Raw genomic sequence first — 12,786 nt, forward strand, 5'->3', positions numbered from 1 at the left:
TTAATATGATTTTTTTTAAATGCCCTAATTATTTTTTTTAATTTTCTTCTTCTTTCTTCTACTATATTATTATCAAGGGAATACTAATAGGATTAGTTTGGGAAAAGGAGATAAAGACGCTGATGGTGGAGAGAGAGCTCATGATTATGAGAGATATGACGGTTTGAAGACTGACCGGTGGAGTGGAGGCTAGGGCCTGAGGGAGGAGGTGGTTAGTGCCACATCACCCAAGTAACAACGTTACGGAATGACCAGCACTAAAACTGAGCACATAATAAAGATTGGATAAAAAAGGGGGGAAAAAAAGGATTGTCAAATTAAATTTCCCAAGTAGTTAAAACTATTTAAATTCGTCATGAAATTCGAGTAATCATTTCTAAGATTACCCTATTAACTACATTGAACCCCAACATTACTTCCTTTAGTCTACAATTAAAGTCACTTTAACGATTCATTAAATCTAAAAAGTAGTAGTTAATTGAATACTTTTCAATTTTATTCATATTAAAAGAGGTTGCGAAGGAAAGAGAAAAATAGAAGGACTTGTAATTAAGCACTGATTGCACAAAAAAAATTATAAATAAGTATTAATTACTCTTCAAGTGACATATTTTGGACAAAATCATCCTTTTAGAAGCAGATTATGTATCATGAACAGGAGGGAGTATTAATTTATACTCTTTCTTAATACCTTTATCAAATATAAGCATATACGAAAAAATATTTAATGCTTGTTGAAACTATCACAGGTTTTTATAAAAAAAAAACCAAAAATACTTTCTACAAAGTCTCTTATAATAAGAACAAGAGGGAGTGCAGACCAATTTCGATCCCCTTACCTTGTTTAAAAATTTCATCAAAAATGTGCTTCGCATGATTCCTTGCAAGGCTAATTGTTATTCGGAGATACTATTGTGGTTTGAGCTTGTTTGAAGAGCATTTTCCGTGCTTGTTCCCCTATCTTTTCCAAAAACCCATGCTGCTTTGGAAGTTTTGAGCAGAAAAAAAATCCGGCCAGTAATCAAGCAGATTATTCTGGAATACACTAAGCTGCGTTGACACACACACACATATGTACAGGAGTATTAACAAGGAGCAAGAAGTAATATATAAAGTATTTAAGAATAAATAATATGAGTAAAAGAGAGTTTACATCACTACTTTGCAGAGGAGGCACTGGTGAACAATATAATGGAGACACTCCACCATTCAACTGAGGCCAAAGTCCATGAACCGTGACCTTATCTTGGTGTTTGGGCAATGGAGGATCTGGATTGCAATTTCTTGGCTTATTTCGTTGAATATTGCAGAAAGCGGCTGGCCATTGCAAGGCCAACACAAAATAATCGAATCCCGGATTGAGTTGGACGGCACTTGTGAGCTGGTTTGAATCCTTGGTAGTGTAGTTGATGAAGTGGTATAAAACTAAGGCCACCGCTAACCCAACACCAAATATCAAAACTTGCTTTAAGATGCTCATCATGATTTGCTTGCCTTTTCTTGCTTGATATTTGGTGCTAGCTGTGAGGGTTTTACATATATGGCCATTTTCAGAATCATGTGCAGGCCTTTTTTTTTTCTTTTTTCTTTTTTTTAATGTATATATATTTCTAGTACAGATATCAAGATGTAATATTGGTTAAAGGCTTAGTACTGTTCAGAATTTTATGAATGATAGGGAACTTGGAATAATTTAAAATGGCCGACAATCTAATCTCTTGTAATAAATAAAGAAGACCAAGACCGATCGATATCCCTTGATGTTTTTAATATTGGGATCATCATATAGTGACACAATTATCAAATGAGAAACACTTGCGTCACTTGCTCTCTTTCTATTATTCAGATTCTCACTTCCACATCATGTGATGGCATTCTTTTCTTTTTAATTTTTAATTTGTTGAACAAATTTCAAGATGCAATATATGAATGCTAAAAAACTTGGAATAATTTATAATGCTCAATACTCTAGTCTCTTTAATTATAATTAAAAAAACCAAGAAGACCAAGACTAGATCTCTAATTTATAAGATTATTGTACGGCGTCTAATCACTAATGATGTGGACACTACTAATTAGCCTCAACTTTAAAAATGTTAAGGTTTCAGCAAATGTTGTTAACGTGTCTGCAATCTGATTGTCAATAATAAAAAAAATAGACGTCAGTATTCGTTTCCAAGTTTGATTGTCATGTTTTTTGTTTTTTCCTCCCTAACTTCTGTGAGTATATAATAAAGTATGTCTCGACTTCATTCAATGGAGTCAATGCAAAATAAATTAAATATTTTTTTAGTTTGGCAGAGCTGGTTAAAAAAAAAAAGTTTGGCAAAAGGTTTTTGGTGCTTTTTAAATTTGATGAGAATGTGACCGATTTAATTACAACCCCCCAAAAACAATAAATTCGAATGTGAGACCGTTTTCTCCTTCATTCATTTTACAAATCGATTGCTTTTTTTTTTTTTTAAACTTTCATATGAAATCGTAAAATTTAACTTTTTCGGATTTGTTGACAATCACACAAACACATACACAACACAAACACATATATACATATTTAACAATGCTTATTTATCAATTTATATTTTATTATTGTTTATTTTCGGATTATGTTTATGATTTAGTGAGGGCGGCAAAAGCCTAGCTATAAGCTAAATTGAGATATGAAAAGTTCATTGATACTAAATGTGAGATAAGTAAAGTAAAGTGGTGATAATGAGATGTAAAATGAGAGTTATGATATGAAGATATCAACTAAGTGAAGTGCAGTGACACTCTCATCTTCTTTTATAGTTCTTCTATATTTGTAGATTTTAACGTGAAAATTTGTTATGACAAGTCGCACTACTTACAAACGACACAACTCATTTTTGAGATTTTTTTTCAAGGCATGGAAAAGCATACCTACTTTTATGTCGTAGATTAATTTTAAAACTCAAGTAAAGTCATCGCTTCAGACTAATGTTAATATGTCTAATTACTCAATGAAATTTGATCTTGTTTTGGTTTTGGTTTCTGAAATTTGAAATTAGTGGTTTTGATTTGTCTTAGAGATCAAAAACACGATTATAGTGACCAAAATTTTTTAGGTGGACTAAATAAAGTTAAATTTCAAGAATCAAAACCAAAATGAGGTTAAACTTTAGGAACTAAAAATGATAGTATTAACCTTATTTTTTCAATAAAAAATTCTTCATATTATTATCAAGTGTTGAGCTATTTAAATATACTTGCATCATTCTATATCAAATTGATATCATGCGAGGAAAATCATGTGGTGAAGACATGGGTGGCAGTTCTATGTCAAACATAGACATCACTATTATTAAATGACAGTCCTCAAATCCTAAATATAAGACCCAATCTGTAATATAATTTATATTAGAAATTGGGTTTAAAATTACACTATAAATTGGGTCTTATATTTATGATCGGAGGAGTACTTTGTTATAGGAATCAAACACTCAAGACTTGAATAAGATGGTACTTGAAGACTAAGAAACATGTGTGTCGTTCATCCAGCTGTCTTATGGTCTCGTGAATGAAAACTTGACGGCGCCCAAACTGTTAGGGGGCGAGAAATCAATAGGAGTCGTTTGCTTAGGATAAAGATTCAGATATAACAAAAATAAATCTTCGCAACTGGAAAATAGACTTACAGGCCATAAAGCTTAAGAAGCTGCAAGTCAACAATCGAAGAGAGCCTTCCCTTGCTTCTCGACACACAGACGAATCTCAAGAAGCAGCTTTTGAACTATGATAGCTTTTGGATTATGACCCGTGATGCCCTTAACTGCTTTTTCTATGTTTGCCTTCCCAAGTAGAATAGTTCCATCTGGTTTGATCGCTGAAACAAATTAAAATGAAATCCAATTACTTGCCGTAATAAATAATCATTCCATACATCCCTTGCACATTAAATAATACCCAACCATTTTCTTTCCCCTTACCTCCTTTATTGACAAGTCCATCAAAGATGCCTTTAGAATGTTGTTTGGCAAGACCAGTAGTTATTCCGAGATACTGTTGTGGATTGAACTTGTTTGAAGAGCATGTTCCGTGCTTGTTCCACTCCCTTAGCCAAAAACCCTTGCTGCTTTGGAAGCTTTGAGCAGAAACCAAATCCGGCCAGTAATCAAGCAGATCTTGCTTGAATGCTTTAAGCTGCATTGAAGCGCATATATATATATATATATATTAATTGGGAAGAGGAAGAAAGTAACAAAAGAAATATTTATTTAAGAGAGTTTACATCAGCATCTTGCATGGTCGGCGCCGGCGAACAATATAATGGAGGGTTCGCATTATTCAACTGAGGCCAAAGTCCATGAATGGTAAACTTATCTTGGTGTTTGGGAAGTGGAGGATCTGGATTGCACTTTCTCTGCTGAGCTTGAAGTTTGCAGAAAGCGGCTGGTAATTGCAAGGCCAACAAAAAGTAATCATAACCTGGTTTGGGGTTGGGGTTGATGAAGTGATACAAAAGTAAGGCAGCCACTAACCCAACACCAAAGATCAGAACTTGTGTTAAGCTAATCATCATCACGATTGATTGCCTTTTCTTGCTCACCCTTCCTGGCACCTAGAAGGGTTTTATTTAAAGCCGTCTTCGACATCATGTGGTGGGAAATTTTTTTTAATATATTACTACCTCCGGTTGTAAATATAAGAGTTAGTTGACCAATTTGAATAGATTAAAAAAAGAAGTTAAGTTACGTATTTGTAGTAAATATGTATTATTTTTTTAAAAATATTCTTGCTAATCAAGTATATTAGCTAGAACTACTATTATTAGAAGGACTATCTTGGAAAAAAAAATATGAAAGACAAAGTGGATTGAAGTCTTATATCTAGAATCAAAATAAAATCAAATAAAACCTTATATTAAAAACCGGAAGTAGTATTTGTCTTGAACAAAATCGAGATGTGGCATTGGTAAAAAACGTAATATAACTTGTGAGAATCATATCAATAATGCTATGAAACTTGTAATATCCTAAATTAATTTTTAGGATTTATGTTTAAAAAATAGTGAAAAATAAATAAATAATAATATTTTATTATTATAATAAAATAATAATATTTTAATATATTAAAAAAAAGGACAGCTTTCCACCCAATTCGGTGGAAAGTTGAGCCCTTGATTAAGAAAGAAGACTTGGGGGGAGAAGGAAGACCTGGGGAGGAAGAGTCAATGCAAAGAGAAAAACTTGACGAAGGGTGGTTGGAATTAATTGGAGAATAAAAGAGAATAGGAAGCAAAAGATGAGAGTGCGTGAGAGAAGGAGGAAAAGAGAGAAAGAGTGTGGGAGAGAACAGAGCCACGGTCATTTTAAATGAGAGGACAAACTTTGAAGATAATTTAGGTATATAATATTACTTCCTTTCATTAAACTTTCTTTATGAATATTTCCTATATATTTTAGACTTCCTAATGACAGTATACTATAGTGTTAGAGAAAATTTTGAGACTTATATAATATAAATATGGAGTTTTAGTAAAAGATGATCATAGAAATTTAGAGGTAAATGAATTGTTAATTTTAATCGGTTAAATTTGCCTATTTGTTGGTTTTTAATACTTAAATTAATTATAATCTTCAAATATAAATTCAGATTCCCCTTTATAACTAAATAAAGACGCTTGCATTATTCTTTCATCTTCTTGACAGGGCCTCCAAGAAATGAAGCCACCCCATTCCTTCATCCATAAAAGCTTCAACAGTGATCTCGTCAAGTATCACACTCTCAACTGGTATTTTTAAGCAGAAATGACTTTTGTAAGCAGAAATTCAATAGTAGAATTTCTTAATATAAGCAGAAAATTCGCAGCATTTCGGCCTGACTCATCATAAGTTGGAGTGATGAATCCTGACTCTCAAACCCGAGCCTTGTAACAATTTTTAATTAAAAATAAAATCATCCTATAAATTTAATTTTGTAAAATAATATTTTATACTACCTTCAGCTCTCAATATAATGGTTCATTTGACTTTTATTTTGGTTCTAATATAAGACCTCAATTCATTTTGTCTTTCATATTTATTCATTTTTTTTTCAAGGTAGTCCTTATAATAATAGTAGTTCTAGTCAATACACTTGATTAGTAAGGATATTTTAGAAAAGACAACATATAATTATTATAAATAACTTAACTAATTTTTTAATCTACTCAAATTAGTCAACTAATTCTAATATTAAGGATTAGAAGTAGCATGTAGTCATTTCTAATGTTATACTTGACGTCTGAAATCAGAAAAATATTAAATTAATCATAACCGATATAACTAAAATTCAACATGGTTTGGCTATTGATGTTTGAACTACCACTATCTTTGCTCAATTCAATGACTAGATTGGTTTTTAAATTCTTGTTTCTACAGAATAATAAGCTAACTGTCTTTGATCAACCCCCACAGCTAAAGATGCAAAAATTTAGATTACTATACAAAGGCCATATTACTTTCCTGCAAGGCCATATTAATTGACTTGAAAGCATTTTTGCCCGCTCAATGAGGTCCTGGAAGGGAAATTCTCTGTCCTCAAACCTGGTGGGCAGATTAACAGCCTCTGCATATTTTGGTGATAAGATGCACTAAGCCCATGATCGAGTGGCAGGGGATCCAACATCACATTGAAGCCTCCTATCCAACCATAGGCGAACGACCTCCAGTGCCCTACTCTCTACCGCTTCTTATAATGTCCCAACTTTTCAAATGTTTTTTTCCTATTGGTTACTATTCTACATAAAATAAGTAATATTTTGACATCTTATCGACTGACTGATTTGCTAATTCAAGTTTTACTTAGGATTTTGGTTTTCCATGAGGTTTGGTATCCCCCTATAGGATTTGAGTTTTTGTACAGAGATGCAATGGCTATTTTATGCCTAAGACTGATTAGATTTTGTAGAGGGTATTGGGCTTACATGCCGTATTTTACAAAACTAAAGATTATTTATTTTATATAAAATCTAATAATTAATAGAAAAGAATATTTAAGAAGAAGAAACTTAGATTATAGCCATTTATAACATCTGCTTGGTTGAGAAAATTTATGACACAAAAATTTGGGAAAATTTTTAAAAACAACAGTAAATAATTATTTTTTTTTTACCGGAAGCAATAGTAAATAATTAAGTGGTTAAGTACATCAATAATTTCATAAATTAATCGGTAGTTGTAAATAAAAGTAATAAACAATTAGATTCTTTGCTTGACTGGAGCTTCACCTCTTTTCTTTTGAACGATCAAAACAGCGCAAGTTTTGGCAGGCATTGTTACAATATTTTTGTGTTTTATTTAGATGAAAATAAATGAATAATTAAAGATTAAGTTTAGAAACATGGAAGATTAGTCTATATACTGTTTAAGATGATTACCCAAAAAAAATTGCAAAACTCATTATTAAAAGTGTTAAGAATGAGTACTAAGATAAATACGGAAAATATGCAAAGAAAAGTGACAAAAAATTAACTCCAAAAATATTTTACAGGCAAAATTACATCACAAAATACTTCAAAAAATTGGACACACGCAACAAAATATTTTAAGATACTGTATAAATCATGAAATACGTTAGGATACTGATAGCTTTTAAAAAAATACTTTAAGTATTAGATGCACATTATCCTTATGCTGTATTTTGTTCTACATATACCTTAGCCCAATTGAGAAATATAGCCGTTAGAAACACAAACAAGCCGTTTTTTAAGATTGTCATATATAGACCTTTTTTTTTCCAGATTGTTAACGCGTTAACCGTGAAGTTAACAGGTTATGCATTGCATCATAAGAGGTTTTGTTTGTTTAAGCAGCTCCATGACATATTAGGCAGTGTGATTGACGCGTCAATTGTTTTACAGAAGCAAAACACTTCAATAAAGAAAATGAAAGCAAATCAAGCCTCTAGAAGTTAATTAATATGTTAAGTATTACTCTGATCCTAAATGTAAGACTCATCTTGCAGTATAAATTCTACTACAAAATAAATTTTATACTTAAAGATCAGAAAAGCATAAGAATTGATGGGTTAAAATCATTTAGTGCATATTTGGTTAAGTAATAGGAGCTCAAATAAACCCGTTTGAATCCAAATAAGTGATTATATAGTCTATTTATTTTGTTTGGTTAAAGTTTTTGAAATATGGATAAATTGTGTTTCAATCCTGATTGCACATTTCAGCATAAACTATCACGAGTAGATTTTACGATTGAAGAATCTCGATAGAGGTTGAGTAATGAAAAATTCTCCTATCTAACACTGTTAATAATAATAATTATTAAATTAAAAATAGATTTAAATAATAAAAAATACTTATAAGAATTATATTAAATTCTATTTCCCTTATCTAACCCTGTTGCTTTTTGGTAATTGTATATTTAGAAGTAATTTCAATATATGAAATTCAAGTATAATCAACATTCTCAAAACACTTATATATAAAAAAAAGTGTCAAAACAAAAATTACGATTAACTAACATTACTTTAACAAATGTTACTTATAAAAATAAGGGTTAAGGTGCACCCAGCACCCCCATGTATTTACCCAGGTGCACCCAGTGGCCTGAAGTAATTTGTGGTGCAAATTTGCCTTCAAAGTAATTAAATTGGTGCACTGGTATCCCACCTTAACAGAGCTGTTATGTTGATCGTGAAACTGATGAGTCAGCACAAATTTGACCCAAAAAATCTGACGTGGCATGCCTCCTAAGCGGGTGACGTGGCTTTTGTTTTTAATTCCTTTGTTTTCTCTCAATATTATCTCTGGAAAAAACTTGTTAGTCTCAGAAAATTTCCAGCATTTACCGAACAGAGGAAAGAAAGTAGCAGCAGATGGAAACCTTCACTAGGGTTTCTTCTTTCTTGGCCGATTAAGTATGTGATACTGAAAAAGATTGTGAAGGTTGTAGTGATATCAAAATCGAGGGGGATCGGTTCCTACATGCTCTTTTGTATTGGCATTTGGCTGGAAAATGAAAGTAGGCTTTTCTTCTCCATGTTTCATCTTCAGCAAATCGTAATCCCTGTGGTGTGAAATTTTCTTCTCCGACCTAATCGTCTTCAGCAAATCCGATTCAGTGGCCTCACCCGTTGAAATCTGAGAAATATTGCTCATCTATTTGTGCCTCCCTTCTGCATTTGAATATGTGATGGGTGAATCAAACTCAGATTCGACGGTGACGAGTAAAAGAAGGATCGGTTTGGTCAGACAAGTTGGAATAGAGACTGAGTATGAAGGGCGTCGAAGGTTCTGTTTTTGTGGTACGGTAGCTCCTCGATGGACAGCATGGAGTGAGAAGAACCCGGGCAGAAGGTTTTACGGTTGCCGAAAATACAACCAAGTAAGTTAAATTGATAGTAAGTTGATCTAGAAATTGGTTGATGCTTGTGCATTTGGTAGTAGAGGGGTTTGCGGTTGCTGAATATATTTATGTTGAATGTTGACATGCTTGTATGTTGTTGGAAAATTATAATTATTATTGACGTGGAACTTATCAAATTCATTAGCTTCAAAAGCAAACATGAAAGACATACTGAAGGAATTGCTTGTTTGGATGGTTGAACTTGACAGGGAGGAGGCTGCAGCTATTTTAGTTGGCATGATAATGAAATGGGTCAGAGACCTGTTGAAGTGATAACTGAGCTATTGAATCATATAGATTCATTATATGATGAGAATTTGAGGCTGAAAAGAAGAGTCGAGGGTGAATGATTAGGAGCAGAGGTGGGTCTTACATATCAAGAACTGACAAAGATGGCGAGAAGGCAAGCTAAGTTTGAAATTGCAGCTGAAAATGGGAAGAAGAAGATGAAAGTACTCCAATTTGCTTTGTGGCTGTCATGGCTTTGTTTTATTTGCTTTTTAGTTTTTGAGAACGTGTTGATGTAGATGTCGATTTGTGATATAAGACCAAAAAGACTGAACCTTCTTTATATGTTGAAGTTTAATATAGATATGGGAATCTCTGATGTCAGTTAAATGAGAAAGTAATCGTGCCATCTGTGTCCTTAGTTGCTGCCATATTCTCCTCCTCACACTGTGTCATTTTTCTCAACAATGTAAGAGATAAATGAATCAGATATTCATTTTTCTCAACAATGTTTTAGTATTTTATTTTTATGTCATTTTCTGACGTAATAATATTAACTAACTCTGGGTATTTGATTTTTGATATAGTAAAGTTTTGTTGAAGCTTGTAAAAATTATATATATTTATATATTAAATATTTATATATCAAATCAAAATATATATTAAACCAAAATAATATACCAAAATGTCCACAAGATGGCATTCTTAATTGCGCTTTTATCTCAGAGTGACGTTTTACTCTTCGATCAAAAATTGATTATTCACGAGGAAAAGCAAGTTTTTTCAAACATATGTATCCAATGTTTTAGTCATAAGAAATATAGCATGTATACTTGACTGCACCTGTAAGTTAGATGCCAAAGAATGCCTGATTCAATATGTGAACAGAAGTGCTCCATTTACAAAAAGAGCAGCACGGAAAAGAGCCCTCTGTTGGACGAAAAATATATATTAAACCAAAATATTATACTAAAATGGTCACAAGATGGTCTTACACGTTGTTCCAAAATTTACAATCTTGAACATTGTTCAAATAATATACATTACACCAAAATAGAAGGACACATGATTCTCAGGTCCTGCGCATTGTTCCAGTGCAAACAAGTCTTGAACATTGTTTAAACAACACACATATATATATCAGATCTTGTACGTCGATCAGCACAAAATATATATATCAGATCAAAATATTTGACACAGTATGGTCTATATGCCATCTTCTCTTGACTTAGCCTTTAGGTTAACAATCATTCTTGTTCGTTGTGCTTCCAGCTGTGAAGAAGTAAGGCATGGTTGACCCATCCATGTCAAACCTGGTGGGTCGATTGGCAGGTTACTTGGATTTGAGCCAGTAGCCCCATCACCGATGAATTCAATCCTCCTCTCTCCAGCATTTGATGTTTGGACGCTGCTCCTCCTTAAGTCCCTTTCATTTGGAATAGGAAACCGTATTTGGGGATCAACATTATGATCCATGTCATTTTGAGCATTCCCTTCCTCCAATACAAGTTCACCTTGCATTCCAGGCTGGACAAATGAAAATAACAATAGTCAGATGCTAGAGAAGCTGATAGACCACGGTCAAATGGAGTTGCTGCTGAGGCCAAGAAGAACAATAATAATAATAACGGGCAAGCTTGCATGAGAACAAAAAAAAACAATTTAATCCCCATGCCACAGTCAACTAATAAAAACGGGCAAACTTCCATAACTAATAATAATAATTAAGGACAATTTAGATAAAAACAAAAAAAAAACGTACATTGTACACAACCCTTCCAGTGTCTAACTCAAATGTAATCCCCATGCCACACTCAACTCTATTCTTGTGGGAACTTTTTATTGGAAGCTTTTGTTTGATTTCTTGTGAGTGTGCTTCTTGAGTAGCTTGACTCTGCTGGCTAGTATCCTTCTTAGGTCTTCCTCTTTTTGTTGTTGTTGTATTTCTACTTGTTGATGGAGGACGCTGTAAAAAAAATAAATCAAACATTATGCATTGCAAAGTTTTGTTACTAGATAGGTAAAAATAAAAAAATAGAAAACAAATGAGATCTTTACATCCTTGCATGTAGACTTGTTGTGACCCTCTTGCCTACATATACTACATCTACCACCTGACCTCCGCAACCTTTCAATTGTTGGGGTAGACGTTTCAGCTTGCTTTTGTGTAGCTTTTTGTTGAGCAATCCCTTTCTTTTTCCTCCTGGTTGCTTCTTCGGTTCTTATTCGTTTCAATGTTGGTCTTCCAGGTAACTTTCGCACTTGTGGGGGGTGCATGGGTTGGGAATTCTCAAAGTTCCAGAATCTTTTCCCCCTCACAGGTTGAAATTTTGTCTCATAGCTCACTAGGAATGAACTTTTATGGTAGTAATGTGAATGTGATGACTGGGCTCTATTTTTGCATGATAAAATGCACATATCGCATGTTGACATGGAATCCCAGTCAAATCCCAAGCTCTACAAGTACATAATTCCTTACTTAAAAACACAGTATGTCTATCTAATCCTTCAGTTATTTCATAACCATCATCCCCATTAAATACAACCTTACAACCCACTGCCAAGTGCCTATTTGTCTCGAATAATTCAATACACTTTGGACTAAACTCATTCTTCCATTTTTGTGCAATTTTATCACTTTCGGCCCATTTAATCATCATTTTCTCTCTTATTCCTTCAAACATGCGTATAACAGGAAGATACCTATACTCATATATCCAAGCATTCAAGCTTTCACTGTAGTTATTGTCCACAATCCAAGACTTACATCTACTAGAGAAATATACTCTTACCCAAGACTGTACACCATAAGATAGGGCTGACCGTGCTGCATCTTCACTCAACTCTCCCAATTGTTTCAAGTTGTCTCTAAACTGTTCTTCATAGGTACTCCATGCGCAGGAGAAGAATTTTTTCTGAAGCTCACGTCCCCTCCAACGTTTGGACCAATTAGCGTAAATATGTCTAGCACAAAATCTGTGCTCAGACTTAGGTAGTATCTCTTGAGCAGCTAAGTGTAACCCCTGTGATGACAAAACGAAAAAAAAAAAGAAATTAAACAGAAATACAATCTTTTGCATCAACAGAAAAAATTAATATTAAAACACTTGAACAGTTAGATGCTGGAAAATAACAACTACCTTTTGCATATCAGACATTAATGTCAATTTCTCACCATCCTCAAGATCTAATGATT

At 33.2% G+C, this 12,786-nt stretch overlaps 1 protein-coding gene across 1 annotated transcript; it reads left to right on the forward strand.

The window, feature by feature from the left end:
• Positions 1–9,149: 9,149 nt before the first annotated feature.
• LOC114757082 (uncharacterized) lies at positions 9,150–9,712 on the forward strand. Its single transcript, XM_028946074.1, has 2 exons — positions 9,150–9,341; positions 9,572–9,712. The coding sequence occupies exons 1-2, from the start codon at positions 9,150–9,152 to the stop codon at positions 9,710–9,712; spliced, it is 333 nt and encodes a 110-aa protein (XP_028801907.1).
• Positions 9,713–12,786: the final 3,074 nt, after the last annotated feature.

This window comes from Neltuma alba, unplaced genomic scaffold (genome assembly GCF_004799145.2).
Source record: "Neltuma alba isolate B1F8T4 unplaced genomic scaffold, ASM479914v2 tig00010560_pilon, whole genome shotgun sequence".
Lineage (NCBI taxonomy): Eukaryota > Viridiplantae > Streptophyta > Magnoliopsida > Fabales > Fabaceae > Neltuma > Neltuma alba.